The sequence below is a fragment of the Nanorana parkeri genome, unplaced genomic scaffold (assembly GCF_000935625.1).
Source record: "Nanorana parkeri isolate BGI_ZX_2015 unplaced genomic scaffold, ASM93562v1 scaffold1099, whole genome shotgun sequence".
Lineage (NCBI taxonomy): Eukaryota > Metazoa > Chordata > Amphibia > Anura > Dicroglossidae > Nanorana > Nanorana parkeri.
Window position 1 is genome coordinate 500,239 of NW_017307367.1, and position 19,986 is coordinate 520,224.

The window sequence follows — 19,986 nt, forward strand, 5'->3', positions numbered from 1 at the left end:
ATATATATATATATATATATATCTCTCAATAAATAGCAACAGTGTTATATTACCAACACATTATGCAGGACCCCACAGAAAGTACTGAATATTCCCTGGTAGTCTCTATTCTGCTATCCACACACAGTCCATAAAACCCCAGGGCTTCCGGTTATGGTGTGTCTGTGCACAACAGTAAGATTAGACACAAAAAGATAGAAACAGAAGACTGATGGCAAAAAAGGTAAAGTGATCCTTAGAATGTGTCATTGCTTTATTAACATTCTTTTCTAAGGATGGACCTATGTTTACCCAAAGCATGTTTAACCAATCAGGACTTCAAACAATAGCGATACATCCTAAAAAAAACTTTAACAAAGATTTTAGGAAGCATCTCTAATATCCAGCTACTTTCTATATCACCAAATTCTAGCTGTCAAAATTACAGCTAGCAAGTGCTTTCTATTACACAGCAGGAGCAGCTGTAAAAATGTAGTTGCTCCTTTGTACAATTATACTTGCAGTCTGCAAGTGTCATTGAGTAAATACAATGAATAAATGTATTGTGTCATTGTATGTTCTACTTCATTTACATGTAGATCAAAATGTGATCTATGTATCAATGCAATAGTAAATGCAATGAAATCACTTAACCACTTCAGGGCTGGAGCAATTTTTTTAAATGTTTCATTTTCACACACGTAAAAATCTGAATATTTATATGGAAAATTACTTATGTGTCCTATGAAAGCTGCCGTGCTTAATAAGACCTCTAATAATACGATCAATAAAGTGCACTGAGTTAAAAAAATAATAATCAGCAATAGAAAAAAATATATATACAATTACCAATCTATACATAAAAAATGTAATAATGTAAAGTTGTAAAGTGCGACAATATATATCCACAATGATAAAGTGAAAATAACAATAGGGCATATAAAATGCCACCAATAAGTGCTCAGTCACAATCGCAGTAACTATAAAAGTACATTGAATAGATAGTGAAATATTGATACAACCTGTGATGTACCAACAATACATAGTGCTCAATCCCATCACTTACATGTGAAACATTAAAAACCGAAAAAATAATATGAAAAAGTGATCCACATCAATAATCAATTCATATAAAACTGTCCCGTTAGGTAGGCGGGCTCTGCTGACATCACGTTCAGGACACGATGGAGGAGAGCGCGCTGTATTGTGTTGTTTGCCGGCATGTTTTAACAAGTTTTTATGTGAGTACATTTTACTGTTTTAATAAATCTTTATGGTCAATATTACACTATAAGCTGTTATTTATTTCATGGGATGGTATGATGGTATGTGCCTTGGATAATACCATTGAAACCGGGGATATTGGATTGTGAATGTTGTTATGAGAATAAAAGCCGGATTGGAGGCAAGGATTTCTTTTGTTTTCGGGAATCATTACATCACGCTTTCTATGACCATCTAATAGTAGACGGTCATAGTGATTCGGTGAGTGCAGTGGAAGGAAGCTGTGCTGTTCACTTGGGAGTGGATGAGTGGAGCACTATATGTTACCAGCTCATGGATTGATTTTATTGGGACACTTTTATATGAATTGATGTGGATCACTTTTTCACATTATTTTTTGGTTTTTAATGTTTCACATTTAAGTGTAATACAGGATTGGAATTGGGATTGAGCACTTTGTATTGTTGGTACATCACAGGTTGTATCAATATTTCAGTAATGTAATGTGTATGTTTATACTTTCACATGAAAGTATGACTCAGGACTGTGATTGTGACTGAGCACTTATTGGTGGCATTTTATATTTCCTATTATTATTTTCACTTTATCATTGTGGATATATATTGTCACACTTTACAAATTTGCATTATTACATTTTGTATGTATAGATTGTTAATTGTATATATATTTTTTACTATTGGTGATTATTTGTGAGCGCAGTGCACTTTAAAATGGTGGGTGCCCCAATTCACCTACAGTGCGCATATAAACGCAAGTTTGCCCTAAAGAACAATAAGCAATGCTTCCTTTTACGTTTCTTGGGACCGTTGGCTATGACATCCGTATTGCACATAATAAGTGCACACTACATCCATACTGCTCTCTGTTATTGATGGATGGAATATTCGTAAGTTTAAGAGTTGCCTTTTTTGTTGTACCTTGATTGAGACAGGGCTTAGGAAGGTTTATGGATATCATCCCCAGGTTAGATTTGTCATGGTAGAGCCTCGTTAGACAATACTGTTATATGGTACATATGGCCGGTTCATATCTTAATTTGCTTGGTGGGACTCTTTTTGTCTTCTCTGTGTTACACAGGGATGAAGTATATATTCATGGTGTAATTGCAAAGGTCCTGTACCCACATATTGTTCATTGTACTTTATTAAAATTGTCCATAAGATACGCTCTAAAAGCCTTTGCTGTTCATCAATTTAGAGATAACAATAAACTATGGCCTTACACTTATTGCTTTCACCCTGATGTCTGCTCCAATACTTGATGTGTGATGCAAATGCTGTTTGCACAGCCACCCCAGATCATTATTTTTACTCATAAGCCCTCAGCCTGCTGTGAACAATGATCCCAAAATCACAGCTGCAGCAGCCATACAGGAACGTCCTATGGTTCTTAAATGGATAAAGAAACCTTACAAGTTAAAATGTTGCTTAAATGAATGTATTCCTAGCTAACCCTTTATTAACCCTTAGCTAACCCTAATCAGCCCTTATTAACTCCTTCCTCTCCTTCTACCTTTAGCTATTATTTTTCTGGTGATTTTTTCATTTCTATTTTTTACCAATAATATTTCTTTTTTTGCTTTCATTCATTTTGTTTGTTACTTATTTCAGTGTATAACAAGAAAATTTGCTAAATTTGACAAACAATGCCTTCTCTTCATTCCTAAATAACTGTGTTATACTTTGCACCAGAAATATAATGTTAATGTCATTGTAAATGTGATAAATTAAAGAATAAAATGTATATCTTTTATTTACCCTAAAACTACTTTTTTAAAAAAATCTAACAGTTCAAACAGAAAAATAAATATTCGATTTGATTACACCTTTTGGGTTTTGATTCCACAGAAAATGTATATCATTTTTGCCAAAAAAGCTTATCCTCCCCGCCCCCCAAAAAAAGTAACATACTGTATATATTACTTTGTTAAGGAATGACAAAGTTATCACCACATAAACAGGCCCATAGTGGCAGCGTAAAAACTGCTCTGCTCCATAATAAAGGGTATACAAGTTCAAAGAGCTGAAGTAGTTAATACTCAATTACTTTTGACTGATTTACTACCTCTGCTGAAAGTCTGTTTCAAGCATCCACTACTCTTTTGATAAAATAATACTAACGTTACTCTTGAACTTTCCTCCTGCTACTTTGAAGTCATGAACCCGTGTTCTTGTTCTTAGCTTTCTGTTAAAGAGCAACTAAAGGACATTTCTGGGGTTTTTTTTTGTATAGAGCGCAGAGGGATTAGAACACCCGTCAGGTTTTTATTGCTTTCTTTGTCCCCATTAGGGACATTCACCCTCTCTATTTGTCCTGGTGACCGTTATCACGGGCCGTAAAAGAAAATCTCAAATTTCGGAATGTCATCAGAACTGGAATAGATGGGAACTATTTCAATGGCAACACTGCTGACCACCAGATTCCTCTTTTTTGGATGGATTTCCTCTCACGTCCTGTTGTGGCTATTGAAAAGGAAGAGAGGGGAAACCTTCTGAATGGGATACAAAGTGCAGGGGTTATAACCCTCCTTGCTCTATCCAAAACTAAAAAAAAAAGTTTGGCTTTAGTTCTACTTTAATATTGCCCTCTTGAATCCTGTTCACACCTTTGAAGGTTTCACCCCTTTCCTTGAGGCTTAACATATTTAGTTTCTCCGGTCTCTCCTGATACTTGATTGGGGGTCATGAATGTCACCTGTAGAAGCTCACACAAAGAGAGGGAGAACCTACAATCTTAATCTGTGCACATTTGTATCTTTGATGGATTGTAAAGCAATTCTTCCAAAACTGGATTGCTCCGTTGGAGTTGATCAAATTAGGGTTCCAAGCCTTGCGGGGTTAAGGGGCTCTGGGACCCTGGCAGATCCACTGAGGTTGTGGCTGTCCACATGAAGCCCTATGATAAATGCAGAGGATGATTGTTGCTGAAGCAGTGTCCAATTTGTGTATGGTAGTGATGCTTTTTAATCCAGAATCCCATGGCTATAAGCCGGCAACTTCATCACGTTTCCCCATATATTCCAAGACACATAAATATTACCATAACATAGACCACTGCATTTTCGATATGACTAAGTATAAGTACATACACAGATAACAATTCTTGTCATGTGGAGAAATCTATTTTACTTTAGAAATTGCTGACCAGCTTTTACAATGCACAGTGTTTACTTCAGATCTCCAATGTTGTTGTCTGAAAGACAGAGACTGCTTGCAGGCAAAATCTTTTCATTGACAAGGTAAACAGCCTGTTATTACCTAGCATCTGCAGTTGGTAAAAAGCCGTCAAATTGTTACAGGAAAGTGGAGATGTATCATTATAAATCCATAAAACACACGTAGCACCGCCGCTGCCTGTGTTACATGGCTGGTGACAACAATCCATCCAGACTCTACTCACCTTCTCTTCTTTCTTGTGGGAAATGTGTTTTTTTCCTCATCTACGATGGCCAGACTTTCCCTGATCTGTTTCTCCATAGCCACCCACAGATCCTGATATTTTCTGCATTATATATAAAAAAAACATTAGTACATGTAAGGATGTCATTGTGTTATTTCATACCCACCTATCTGCTGGTAGTGAAAGAGTGACATTATTTAACGTACACCAATGTGAAACAAATCTACACCACTTCTGCAAAAACTAGAATGACTAAAATAGATTAAACAACAGTTTATCCAATAATATGAATATCATTAATATGAATACATGAAGCCCCCGTTTTGTACAGATGGCCATTAAGCAAATACATATCAATATAAACATTTGTATACATCAATATGACCTTAAAGTTTAACCCCAGGCAAATAGCTACATACACAGTTCAAAACCATACATGGGGGCTGTTTTACCATCCAAAGTGAAGAAGCATGTAGTAAACTAACAGTGAAGAAGCATGTAGTAAACTAACAGTGAAGAAGCATGTAGTAAACTAATAGTGAAGAACCATGTAGTAACCCAACAGTGAAGAAGCATGTAGTAACCCAACAGTGAATACCTGAAGAATCTGATTAGATGCAGGCATTGTTCAGGTATTTTGAGAGCCAGCGGGGCCGACTAGGAAGATACTGAAGCTTGGCCCAGCGGGAGATTCCTCCATTAACACAGTTTAGAATAGATGGAGGAATCTGTTGCACTTTTGCCATCTGACCATAGACAAACTGCAGATAATCTATAGCTGTATGGCCAGTTTAACAGTGAAGAACCATATAGTAAACTAACAGTGAAGAATCATATAGTAAACTAACAGTGAAGAACCATATAGTAAACTAACTAGAGCTGCAGCTAACGATTATTTTCAAAATCGATTAGTTAGCCGATTATTAAGTTCGATTAATCGGTTAATCGGATAAAGAATAAAATACATTTTAAAAAATGGCTCCAGTGATGGGACTTCTAGTTTGTATTGAGATTGCAGTCCATCACAGGAGCAAGCTTGGAGCAGTGGAAGTAAAAAAGGAAAAAAAAGTGTGGTGTGCAATATAGTCAAATGAAAAGTGTAAAATTATACAGCAATGAATGCAGAATACCACCAGCTATAGAGGAATACAATAAATCCAAGCAATAGTACATTATAGCTGTCGGTATTCTGCATTGCGATGTATAATGTACTATTGCTGGGGTTTTTTTTAGTCCTCTATAGCTGGTGGTATTTACACTTGAACATAGCTATTGGTCACCCAGGGACAAGCACTGCAGTGGCCTCAGGGCTTTTGAATGTCTACACTAGGGAGACTTTTCCAGGTAAATAAAATACATTAACTACATTAAACGCACATATAATCTGATTGGAAGATATTCTGGCCACAGGGTCGCTTAAATTAATTTATCCAACCCACAGCTAAAATTATCTTTCTTGCATTATTAATCCATCAACCCATCATATCATGAAGCGTCCTTATTTGTCTGAAGAAAATAGGTCACCAGCACTCCATAAGTTAAAATGAATGAGTCCTTTTAATGGACAATGATGTCACAGAAATCCAACATGAGCCGACGTTTCGGGGCCACACAGGGTCCCTTCTTCAAGGCAAGAGATGTGACCTTCAAGGGTACATTAAACAGAGTCCTAATTAGTTTAATGTACCCTGCCTTCAAGGTCACATCTCTTGCCTTGAAGAAGGGACCCTGTGTGGCCCCGAAACGTCGGCTCATGTTGGATTTCTGTGACATCATTGTCCATTAAAAGGACTCATTCATTTTAACTTATGGAGTGCTGGTGACCTATTTTCTTCAATCTTGTGTTTTGCACGGTGCCATCCGTGAAGTTACTTCGAGCACCATTTATTTGATTGTTGGCCGGGACTGCTGAAAGGTGTGCGGAGGGCACCTCCATCAATTGCATCTTATTTGTCTGAACACAGCTCATGTACAGAGCAGGAAATGCACTTCAATAACATTCAGCAATCCCAGGTGAATCCTTCACTGTTAAATGGGTAATTCAAAATTAATATCCAGAGGAAAAAGCGTACGGACAATTATCGTTTCTTGTTAGGAATCCTGAGGAGTGTTGACATTGTGTTATCAGCCCAAGGATAGATTTTTTTTTTTCACCCCTGAAACAATACAATGCGATTGGATTTTGCTAGCAGAAACTGACAGGCGCTTACCTCTTCCTGCAGCTGTCAGCTCCATCCTCAATGCTGCCAGTTTCTGGAACTCTGTCTGAATATTTATGGCCCAGTGAATGGAGCAGGGAAGAGATTTCACTCTCCGAGCTCGTGGGAAGCAATAGGCTAAGCACTCGCTGCAGCATGCCCTCTGGTACCAAGGATCGTTTAGTCAGATAAGCTGCCAATCGGATGCCCTGGAGGGAATTAAAGGCACCATGTCAGACAGTCACTGTCAGGTTAAATTAATGACCACTTATTTGTCAGGGTGATAGCAGTGAATAACAGATATTAGGAACATAAGTTTGAAGTTTTACTAGGAATTAGTTTAGAAATGTGAAATATTCTGTGAAGGAAGAACTCCATAATATTTGAATATGTCCATACAGCAAGTCACTTGCAGGAGAATATGTCCCATCCAGCGTTTCTTCATATATTTCTATAGAAGACCCTATACAGAGTAGGAGTTCAAAATGCTATATCAAGTACCTTATAAAGACTTTAAATGGGCAGGAACAAAAGTAGCTTGGACATGCAGGGAGTGGGAAAAGAACTTTGGGATAGCAGTAGGGGACTGAGCCCTGACAAATGTTATCCAGGAATGAGAAATCCATTATTGGTTGAAGGTGTTTTTTAATTTCATGTCAGCAACTTTATTTTTAGCAGCTGTTTGCTGTAAAGGTTACCTTCCTGTTTAGTGTAAATCCATTGACTGTCATTGTCCTGGCAGGGTACATTAAACTAATTAGGACTCTGTTCTTCACTTGAAGAGCCAATTTGTTCCTATCATCTTGCCTGCGGCTGCCACTAGCAGCAGATCCTGGTATACTGGATCCTTACTCATCCTAATGCAGAACGCCTCTCTACTGGTAGACAGGAGTGGCTTCTTCGGTAGCCCAGCAGGATGTAAATAGAAATTACAAGGCTGCAGGCCAAGATGGGGAGTCCCATTTACGTGTTGTGCATCCTGCAGAGAAAATGACAACAAAAGGATCTGCACTATAAGCGCAGTAATCCTTTAAATGCTATTACATTTTCTTTGCTTAAAGCATGCCTGTGCTGTGTGACCCTATGCTGAGTTTCCCCAACGTCGACTAAGGGAGCGCGCATAGCTGTTCCTAGGGAGACCAAATGGGGCTTCTGTCAATTCAAGACCCTGTAGGAGCGACAAAAGCATGGCTTCAAATGGAGTGCTTCTGTTGTGTCTGTGTGGCGCATCCAGAAGTGTGCACATAACAGGATCGCTCAAGGGGACCCTGCAATCCAGCGGAGCCACCTTAGAGGAGGAAATGATATAGCATGGGCGTTAAAGGACAACTCTGGGCAGAATAGAACTTAACCAGTGCAGCTGGGCAACGCCTGCACTGCACGGGTTAAGTGCTCCTTTAATACAGTTTTTAAATACAGTTTTCTTAGAAATAATATCATTTTTCCTTGTTTTTGCTCTTTGTCATTGTACTGCCTCTATAAACCGGCGTTTTATGCCTTGGGCAGTGACATTTCTTTCAATGTCAACATACTGAGCCATTAGTGAATAGTACCTGGTTGTATAGTCTTTGCATTGCATATACTTCAGCTCTTTCCTCTTGATCTTCCACCAGTGCATACTCCATTTCCTCTTTCTGCATTCTAAAGAAAGCATAAATAAATAAATAAATATCATCATCTCAAGCAGAATAAGTGACCCACGTTCATCCTGCTGTACACTCCACTGTCAACGAGAATATTGGTCCTCTCCCTTGAGAATACAGATACTGATGGACTGACCAAGAAAATGCTATAATGCTTCTAAAAAGGCTTACATATCTAAGTAAGGTTTTGTGTATTTCCGCACAACACCACAGCTGGAGTCGGCGCCCAATATTATTATTATACAGGATTTATATAGCACCAACAGTTTGTGCAGCGCTTTACAATATAAGGAAGACATTACAATTACAATACAATTCCAGACAAGACAGTAAGGAGAGCCCTGCCCGTGAGGGCTCACAATCTAAAGGGAGGGGCAAGTGATTCATGAGGAGGTAGCTGTGTGGGGATGAATTGTTTGAGAATGTGATAGTTCAGTGGTCAGGTTGAGGTGGGGTGGGCTTCCTTGAAGAGATGAGTCTTAAGGGATCGCCTAAAGGCAGTCATAGTGGGAGATAGACGGACAGGTTGGGGTAGAGAGTTCCATACGATGGGAGAGGCTCTAGTGAAGTCCTGGAGGCGAGCATGGGAGGAGTTGATGAGGGAGTTGGAAAGCAGAAGGTCCTTTGAAGAGCGGAGGGGACGGTTAGGGTGATACTTTGAAACAAGGTTTGAGATATAGCCAGGGGCAGAGTTGTGGACGGCTTTGTAAGTGGTTGTCTCCTTAAGCTCCATCTCCATAAGCTCATATAAATTTAGCTTTAGCATGCAGTTGACAGAAAACATTTAAGGGGTTATTCACTTAGCTCCTAAAGACAGCCGAGTGAATGACCGAGCCGAAAGTGAAGTGAGCCGAAAGCTGTTCAGCAATTCACTTCAGCTCAGTGCGGCTGAAGTGAATCGCTCCTTTGTTCCCTTGATGAGATTCCTTTCATGACATTTATACTATATGAGCAAAATTTTGTAGACACCTGACCATCACACCTATATGAGCTTGTAGTACATCCCATTCCAAAACCACAAGCATCAAATTGGAATTAAACAACAAAAATAAAACAAATGATAGGAAGAAACTTTTTCCTCTTTGTGTGAACAGCAGCAATCAGCAAGAGCGACATATAATAGATAAAGTACCACAGCTGCTTCAATCACTTCTGCTGCTTTTTCTTGGTTTGTTGCCATGACTCACCTATTAACATTTGTAACAGAAATCATGAGTCATGGAACACAATCTCAGAAAGAGCTTGTTGTCTTAAAGGGAGGGGAGCAAGTGTCAGGACAAGTGGCATATGACTGGCAAGAAAGTCCTGGAGCAAAAGGCAAAAGAATAGGCAAAAGGACGGCATGACAGGGTGGGCAGGCAGTCAGGTAGAGAAAGGGTTAAGTTAGCCTAAGGAAGGTGCTCGGGTGTCACTTACCGTGATTGGCTGGGTCAAGTGGTCCAGGAGGAGCATCCAGGGTGGTTAGAGCAGGAGGAGGGGTGATCCAGGCAGTTGGGAGTCAGCACAAGGTCAGTTCATTTTCTCTGGCCTATTTGCTCAATTACAAGCAGCTGCAGATGCTAATGGCTCTGCATGGCTGCAGACTTAAATTCAAAGCTTGCTGCAGCCTTCTCAACCACAGCAAGGACGTAGGGCACCACGCGCTAGGCGGTCCAGGCCTCCTGAGTGCTTTTCCCCTGCTCATTCACAAGTTTCTGGGGGCTCAGCGCCGCCTTAGGAGCCCCTCTAGGGACCCTCCAGAACCTCCATCTAAGCGCACTCCTGCGCTTCCAGATGCTAGGCCTGGGAGGAATCCTCGGCGTAGGCAGAGCCCAAAAGAGCAGGGTGCTTCTTCTATGCCTCCCATCCCCCCCTCCCGCCCTTCACACACTCAGGGTAGGCTTTCGGATTCCTTGTTCTCTGACCGTCGTTCCTCCGTTCGCGCGTAATCTAAAATCTGCCCTTACTTATCCCTCCATTGTTACTCAGAAACTGGCTAAGGAGGTGAGTTTAGGTCGCATGGGGGGCCCCTTTCCTTCCCCCCCGTTACCCAGGTTGGTAGTTTCGCCACTAGGGGTAGTTCCGAAGAAGGAACCTAACAAGTTCCGCCTCATTCATCATTTATCCCATCCCAAAGGGGGGTCAGTTAATTACGCTATTCACCCTTCCATGTGTGCGGTTTCCTACACTTCCTTTGACGCGGCTGTCGCCTGGGTCCGGAGGTTCGGGAAAGGTTCGCTGATGGAAGAGAGGTCAGAAATAGTTGTAGGCGGTCTCTGCTGTTACTTCCCAATGTTGTCCCTGAGTCGGTGGGTTGCGGCTAGGGGCCAGTGGTTTAAGGGGGTAAGCAGAGATCTTCGGTGGTTGAGTAAGTGGTGCCTGCGCAGACCTCACGCCAAAGAATAGGTTACAGAGAAATTGTTGTTTATGGTGATAATTAATGTTTGAACTGAAATTATATATTTAAAGATATTTTATAATAAACGGCTGCTACAGCCATTTTATATCCAACCTGGTGTGGTCCATTATTTAAGGTGGGCATGGGTCATGGAGGGGTTAAGGGTTGTAGTCAGCAGTGGGTGGTTGGGTCATAGGACGGCTGTGCCTTACCCTGTCAAGTGTCAGGACATTTTGTATTGAGCACGTTCTGAAAATCTGCACTGTATTCAGCTAGGGAAACAATATCATAAAGGGATAAGGTAAATTATGTACATTTTATGAGTTTAAAGTATTATTGCACTTTTTGGTAGTAATGAAATTGACGTCATTGTGGCCATTACTTACCTGTCACGGTAGAGATTCGTTACGTTTTTCCGTCTGTTAAGTGCCTTTCTCAGTGTTGCTGATAACGGCATACCATCATCTTCACAAGATACCTCAACAGTTACATGGGCCTGCTCTTCACCTTGCACTTTACTGGCTGTTGTTTCTCTTTCTTTTAATGTCTCCAAATTCTTCTCCATCTCTCTGATTTCCTAAATGTGCAAAATGAAAGGACATATTTACTTTAGGAGGGAACTGAAATCAAAAAGTAAAGATGTGCTTTGTTATAGGGGACAGGTGGAAATGTTAACTGTGCCTAAGCAGTACCCCGAAAAATGTATCTTTTGTCTGGAATTCCTTCTAAAAAACAGCAGTGTACTTCCCGGTAGGGGAGTGTGTCTAGGCACTCTTGTGCGTACAGGCTGTAAATCTGTAGTGTGAGATCTCAGGCACTGCTTCCTCTGACTGCTATTGATAATATTTGGTGATGTTACTGCAGTGCTTCTCAATATTTTTCTTGCTGAAGGTTCAGAAATGAGAAAACAAAAGACTGCTTCTACCAAGATGGTCATCTCCACTGCAGAACAAGGCCTAATGGGGAAAGATAAGTTGCAGGGAGACCACAGGCAATATTGGTGGCGAACACTTTGTCCTCTGCCTACCTTGTTTTGGGCACAGATTCCAGAGTTTAATCTTTTTTAAATTATGGCTTTGTAGAACACTAAATCAGAAATTGAAAAAGTCAGTTATAAACTGGAGAAAGATTTAATTCAATCTCTTTATACTCGGAAGCCATTTCACAGTGATGGCTTAGAGTGCTTCCTGGGTGCTTAGGCTGGTTTATATCTGTGATTGTGCTGTCACTCCAGGAAACAATGGGGCTCCCGATGCTGTGAGATATGATTTTCACTGACTCCATGTGATCAAGATTTCACTAAACATGTTGTGGATTGAGCTAGGGTAAGGGCAAGTTAGAGAAATAATCATGAGCTAAAGAGTTTTATATTTTGACCTTTGTTTTTCCTAGGCAACCCTTCACATGTCCAGGCTTTACAGTAGGGGTCTCAAAGTATCGAGGCGGTACTATGTGGCCCGAAACCAGCTGACAAGTCAGGCACATGATCATGGACCGTGTACCTGATTTGCGGGAGCAGCTACATGGTCTGCATCTCGTCGGATGCGGACCAAATAGCAGCTTCTCTGTGCCGTCACTCAGATCATTTTGGCCAGCGCTCTGAAATCCTTCAGTGAGCTCTGGCCAAAAGGATGGATTAGTAAGGTCTGCACCAGGATCATGTCTCCTCTCTGCAAAAAAGTAAGGAGGAGAGGGGGTTATTTGTTTTTTTTTTATATGTGGATGTGCAGGCGGTGAACAGGGTTGTATTATTATATATGTGCAGGGGGGTGTGTGTATTATTTAATATGTGCAGGGGGATGTAATATTTAATATGTGCATTGTAGCATAACTGGTATGTGATATGATGACATGTGGTTAGGAATCAATCACTGTCCCTGGACGCATGGATTGTGCATCCAGGGAGAGTTTTCTAACGGCATGTAATCATATCACATACCATTACATGTGGTGGGCAGGTGTTTACATGCAGCTGCTGTCACTTTATCATTAACAAGTAACAGCAGCTGCTTGTAAATGACAGCTTAGGGATTCCTGCTGCAGGAAAACGTAAGTTCCTAATGCAGGAATCCCTAATCGCACCTAAAATTACAGATGTGAATGGGGCCTTATTGTGAGTATATTAGTGTCTCTAGAACCATACCGGATATAGTTACATTTTATTTTGAAGTATGAAATTTGGCAAGAAAATGGGGGAAAAAAAAGAAATTAGAGAAAAAAAGATCTTCAAAGCCATTTCCATGTGATGATAAAACTGCAAAACATTGAAGAGCAATGTAAACATTTATATAACACAAGGAGACTCGGGTATCATTTCTGATTCTCCTTAAGTAGACCAAGTGATCTAGTTAAACTCTTATTTCCTTCTGATTCGTGGCCATCCTCTGGGTCTAAATTGCCGATTTCAGAAAGGATGACAGCTTGAACGGTGCTGTAACTGTGCAGACTGACTGACTTGCATACTTATATGTCACACTTACAAAGAAAAAAGGACATAAAAGAATTATCAAACTACAGAGGTTCTCAATTTATTTCAGTTTATTAGACACACTCATGCAGTAGGCATAAAAAGTAATACCTCAAACTCTTTTCTGTGTAGTAATAGTAACACCTCAAACTCTTTTCTGTGTAGTAATAGTAACACCTCAAACTCTTTCATGTGTAGTAATAGTAACACCTCAAACTCTTTTCCTCTGTAGTAATAGTAATACCTCAAACGCTGTTCTGTGTAGTAATAGTAACACCTCAAACTTTTTCATGTGTAGTAATAGTAACACCTCAGACTCTTTTCTGTGTAGTAATAGTAACACCTCAAACTCTTTTCTGTGTAGTAATAGTAACACCTCAAACTCTTTTCTGTGTAGTAATAGTAACACCTCAAACTCTTTTCTGTGTAATAATAGTAATACCTCAAACACTTTTCTGTGTAGTAATAGTAATACCTCAAACTCTTTTCCTCTGTAGTAATAGTAATACCTCAAACGCTTTTCTGTGTAGTAATAGTAACACCTTAAACTCTTTCATGTGTAGTAATAGTAACACCTCAAACTCTTTCATGTGTAGTAATAGTAACACCTTAAACTCTTTCATGTGTAGTAATAGTAACACCTCAAACTCTTTTCTTTGTAGTAATATCAATACCCCATACACTTTTTTGCAGTACTAATAACAATAATGCTTTCCACAAGCTCCATCTTTTGATTATAAAGCTATTTGCCAATTATTTGGCAAATATTATTTATTGTGATTCCTGCATAGTGCTTTGTAGAAGAGATATTGAAAATATGCTGAATGTTTTAAAATTAATGGCAAATATTCAAACCCTGTCTGTAAAAAAATACACTGTAACACGCCCTCTTATGGGGGTATATTGGCCAAAGGTCTCATCACATGCTGGTTTGTAGTGCAGTAAATTAACCAAGCCTAAGAAAGTAGACATAACAGGGTTTCCTTTAAGAGATCCATGCAATTAAAAAGGTTTGCTGCTCTGAAAATTTGACATTTTTTTTTACATCTAAGGGTATGCCATACGTAAGAGAGCAGTAGGTAAGGATTCTGGAATATCCAGACTGCACAACTCAGAAGCTTGTAGACTGTTGCCCATTGCAAAGAAATTATGTATGGCATGCAAGGCCAATACACTAATAAACTTGCTACAAGTCTCAAGATGCACTTTATATATGTAAAATATATCTCTGGTTGGCTTTGTTTGTATGACCAGTGTATCAAGTCAGATATTTTAAAGTCCACAGATTACAGAGATGGGTGAAAAGCAAAAAAGTTGTCACTTAATCCAAGGGCTGGTAATCACTGATGTATTTACCAAGTATTATATTTCCTGACAGTTTAGATTTTTGTGTTCAGAAACGCTACATCAGGTCAGAAGAAGACAGTCCATAACTTACCCTCTGTTGTGAAATTACAGGTCTCAGTATAGGTCTGAAGAAAGAAACTAGTTCTCACCTGATTAAGTGCGAGTAGAAGCTGTTCATACTCTGATGTGTTGTGCATTGTGGACTTGGTCTCCTCTTCCAATAGAAGAGATTGCAGCTGTAGAAGAGCTGAGTGTACTGCAAAACTCTTTGAACTGCTATTAACAATCTGGAACTGTAAAGAAGTCAGATATTCCCCCAGCTTATACTCTCTAGCCTTCAGCTGATGTACTCGCTGCAGCAGCAACTCTCCACGCACCTGTAAAATAGGTAGAGAAGACTGAGAACTGTTTACGTTGACATTATTTGGTTAAACATACTCAGTAATCAGACAAATAGATCTTCTCCCTGCAGTATTAGTGAGCTCACACCTACCATGTGGAACGACATGCGACTTGTTTTAGAACAGATTGCCACTGATGGATTTAAGCACCAGGCAAAAATCATAATCAGAACCAGAATTCCACACATAGGACCCACCTACAAGTCCAGTCCTAATATTTTAGCTGCAAGAACAGTTTAATGCGCACCTGTCAACCTATCCTACCCCCAAATAATGATAATGTTCTCATCCACCTGATGGGTGACAACGGGAATAAAATGCATGCTGAAGTTCTGCCTCCCTTTGTCCCCTGCTCTCTCTGTCAGTCTCCTGACCAGAAATTGGAGGAGCAACTGCACATTGATATGGCCATCCCTTTCTCTCCCTTTCTAAAGGCATGTTTACACTTTCAAATTGACACTAAGCTCAGTAGTTAAATCTTAAAAATACATTCAAGTTCCCTAACTATTAACAAAAATGTATCTTATTTGTGTATCACTCGGTTGTAGATCCTCCAATCATCTCTGAATTGGTGCTGACACTGTTCTTCCTTCTGGAGGGTGGATACTTTTGTTCCCCATGGTTTGTGTGTGTGTGCTGTAAAGTAGCAACCCATCCAAGCTCGCTCCCGTGGTGGACTACAATCTCATGCTTAGTTTACTCATTTTTATTTGATATTGTAGTTTATCACAGGAGTGAGCCTGGAGCGGTGGCTACTTTACAACACACACAGGGACTTTCTTCTCTCTGTTCACTGCAATGTCTTCTTCAGCATCTTGTAAATTGTAAATATCAGTGCAACACACATCATAATATTAGGCCTTGGCACAGAGTAGGCATGCACCAATACCGTTTTTTCGGTATCGAGTACCAATATCTATCTTTTGGTACTCGCCGATACCGGTACTTCTGCTAGCATGGAGTTGGATTCCAGGGCAATCGGGTAATGACTTGCTGGCCGGCTTCTTGATTGGTCAGGAAGCCGCCTCGATGCTGATTGACCAGGAAGCTGGCTTTCCAGCCAATCAGAATGGAGCTGGCCAAACAGCATGGCGCCAGCTTCCTGGCCAATCAAGAAGCCGGCGGCATGTTCCTTCACGGCACTGCCAGTCAGAGAAAATCTCCCTCTGACCGGAAGTTTCAGTATTGGGGGTAAGTATCGGAGTATTTGGGTGAGTACAAGTACTCGCCCAAATACTCGCTATCGGCACCGATACTGATACTAGTATCGGTACATCCCTAGAACAGAGCTTTCATATTTGCATACATGACCCCTTTAATAACCTTCTCTTCCAAGCCCTGAACCAAAACCAAGCATCAGCAAAACCCAAGAGGGCTTGTTCCTGCACACGATTAAAAGGGTCTTATTTCCTGAACCGAGACTTATTTTCATACAGCTAGAAAGTGCAAATCAAAAGTAAACATTCATGTAACTGGATAAGTCTTCACCGTCTGATCTGGTCGCATCTCATTTTCGTTACCTGCTTAATCTTGTCATCTGTAATTTGTGCTTCATAAATCAAGACTTTATCCTCTGCAGATTTCTTCAGGATCTCCGCCGCTCTGTCCTGAGGATGCTTCATTGTCTTTGAACCTGACTGAATAAAGAAAAAAATAATAATAAGCAATTGCAAAGGAGCTTATTCCATGGGAATAAAGCAGGCTATGTAAATAAAACATATTTGAGCTTGAATGAAGAAAGCTTCTGCACTGAAATTACACTGCTGAAAAATGAAGGCAAAGCGTTGACTACTGGCAATAATATGTGTCGGTATTCCTTTACCGTCTCCACAAGAGGCACAGGGGAGATCAACAAGAAAGATGGACTCCCATTATCGGCGTTACAAAAAACATTACCGTCATTACTGATGTTTTTGAACCATTAATGCCAAAGTAGATTTTAGGTTTTGGAGATGTGACCGTTTGTATGAAAATCGTGCTTCTGTTTCTTATTCTAGTTTGAAATGCACATAAATAAATACAGATATAAAAAATCCCATGTATTTCTTTTTACAAAGGTATATGCACCTCTATATGCCTGCTTGGCACTCAGGATGTTGTGTTTTATACTTTATCTTTACCACAGTTCCACTTTAAAAAACAACTTTACCCCTGCACTGCAAGTGTTAAGTGCTCATTTGGTCTGGGGTGTAAAATAGAAAAGACATAATCACCTGAACCTCTGTCCCGCCTGGTTGCTAGACCGATCCCTACAGCCTCTCTCCCCCAGGCTCCGGCAGTGGAATGTCCCTCGGCATCCTCACCTCTAATGCAGTGTATTATACATGATGACTCACAGGTCCTTAGCTTGCCCGCGCAGAGGGGTAGAAGAGGCTGTGAAAGCTGGTCCAGCAGCCAGGCAGGACCGAGGTTTGTGCGAGTATATCTTTTTTCATTTCACAACCTAGACTAACGCTCGAAGTGTGGGGGGAGACCCGCTGCAAGGGTTACGTTTTATTCTCATCATGGCTGGCTCCGCCCAGTTGTTATTCATTGGCTGGCCCTGCTAGAAGACTTTGGCAGGTGGCGGCCAAAAGGAAACAGTTGGGCGGAGCTAGCTATCACTGCTAGCTCCGTCCAATTGTTTTTCTTTTGCCAGCATCTTTGCCAACATTTAAAAAACTATTTAAATTTTTTAAATTTTCCTATTTTCTTAAATTTTTTTAATTATTTTTCAACTTTTTTTTTATTCATTTCACTCTTTTTCTATTCTGCTCGGTACTGAGCAGAATAGCCGATCCGAATGCCACTCGGCGGCATTCGGCTATTCACTTACTGCCATTTGTATGAGAATAGGAGCAAACAGCAGCGAGTGAGCTGCCAGAGCTTCGGCTCAGCTGATCCAGATGTTGGATCGGCTGAGTTGAACTCCTTCTGCACTTCTGCTGACCAATGGCAGCCGAAGAAAGCCGATGTACTGCTGATTTTAGCCGATGTATGGCTGAAGTCAGCCGTACAAGCCAGAAGTGAATAGCCGAACAGCATTCGGCTCACTTCACTTTGGCTGGGTTAGTCACTCGGCTGCCTTCGGGAGCTTTGTGAATAACCCCCTAGTATGTATTCCTATTACAATGCTGATGTTATAACAGGATAGTATATGCAGGGACTTTGCAACTCCTTTAAGAGAAGCACACTGATCAGTGCATCAAGACAAAACCATGTGTACAACCAAAAAGTCCGCTCCTGGTTTTTGACATTGTGATGCTTTTCTGTCATACTGCTTGTGACCTCAGACTACCTTCTGGATTTTAGCTATCACTTGTCCTGACCTTGTCTCATCACCCATCTCTACTCTGTGCCACTGGTCTCGATCTCTATCTTAAGCATGACTTTGCTTGAATACCATAAACTCACAAAGGCCAGCTTGGTTCTTGGACATCTTCTCTATTCAACTGATTTGCTCACCTGCCAAGAAACTCAGCTGTCCCCAGTGGTGTGCTCCTGGGGACTCCAACTTTTAGAGGAGAAAGTTCTACTGCAGGTGAATGAGGCATCACAAATCATTGTTCTGAGACTAAAAATAAACTGATGACCATCCAGCAATGTCAATGTTCACTAACAGTGAGGATTGATGATACCACGGGAGGGTTCTATACACAACAAGCCTACGCTCTGAGCACAATTCTTCTAATTAATACATAGTAGCTATGCAATAGCCCTTGTGACACCAGTCAATACTCGTCCAGAAAATAGAGAGAGATGGATAATGAAATCAGACACAAAAGCCGCATTGATGTCAGTGTAGTTGAATTGTAAAATGCAGACGGGTGCCATTGATTAGATCGTCTGTAATCAGATGGCGAGAGGTCGGAAGAAAGAAAACAGATGAAGTGTAATTAGCAAATAAGAAACAAATGAAATGTCAGCAGGTAGGAAGCCGGGATTTCAGATTACATTGCTATGTAATCAGATTTTTCTTGGTTCTCAAATATCTCAATGGAAAGCATAACTTTCTGTGGCCTGTGGGACCTGGAGAAAGAGCAGGAAGTAGGTTTATCAAAGTCAGTTAACAAGAGGTCTCGAGGCTGCATATTTCATCTAACAGGCAAGCAACTGCAACATAACTCACTTACAAGTCAGAAAACCCAATTACAATGGAAAATCTCCGGGGAAATGTTAATGAAAGTTGATTATTTTTCTTGTGATTAATATATTTTTGGCTCATGTAATTAGGTAGCACAACATCCGGTAACTGCAGGCAAAATCCAATAACTCAAAACCTATAACTATCTTCCAGATTTTTGCTCAGTGTAGTAACCCATGGCAACCAAATGCAAGTGGCTGCTATGGGTTACTAAACCTCACATTACCTTACTAAGGAAGCCAAGTTATCAGCAGGTAATTTCTGCAGAAGAAAAAGCAGCTTTCATTTGTTGACTTTGAAGGGAATATAAAGTGGTTTGGTCTTTATTATGGTTAGTATTGAAAAAAAAAATAAAGGTCAGGTAAATATGAAATGTTGGATATAAATATTTTGTGCTGTGATATCCAGCCAGCAGGTGGAGCATTATCTCCTTTTCACACTATTCATTTTCTACTTACCAGCTGTTGCAATAAGTCTGTTTATATTGCTCAATAGCTCAAGTTTAAACTTAAATGAGTGAGAGCAGCCACCAGTTCCCCTCCCTATTGCTATTTCAGAGACAAAGCTGAATGCAAACCCTATATTAAATGGATAAATGCTTTTCTTTCATTTTCAAATAAAGGATACACACAGTAAACTACTCACCATTATACCGCATTCAACCAACCAGGTTGCTTGATAGACATGTGCACACTAAAACATGTTGTTAGCAACTAAAGCAGTGGAGTGGACCTGAGGGGCTGGATTGCTTGAGAGTCATTAGCAACTCTCAAGCAACCAGAAACTACAGTTAGCTAACATCTACTG

General features: G+C 40.3%; 1 protein-coding gene across 1 annotated transcript in view; it reads right to left on the reverse strand.

Moving 5' to 3' along the window:
• Positions 1 to 19,986, reverse strand: part of EVC2 (EvC ciliary complex subunit 2) — a 93,729-nt gene that overhangs the window by 23,981 nt on the left and 49,762 nt on the right. Inside the window, exons 13-18 of the mRNA XM_018567821.1 lie at positions 16,577 to 16,693; positions 14,805 to 15,032; positions 11,228 to 11,418; positions 8,375 to 8,462; positions 6,834 to 7,030; positions 4,624 to 4,725 (exon numbers count right to left, since the gene is read on the reverse strand). Of these exons, the coding sequence (XP_018423323.1) occupies positions 4,624 to 4,725; positions 6,834 to 7,030; positions 8,375 to 8,462; positions 11,228 to 11,418; positions 14,805 to 15,032; positions 16,577 to 16,693 (923 nt within the window). The remainder of the gene's footprint in view (positions 1 to 4,623; positions 4,726 to 6,833; positions 7,031 to 8,374; positions 8,463 to 11,227; positions 11,419 to 14,804; positions 15,033 to 16,576; positions 16,694 to 19,986) is intronic.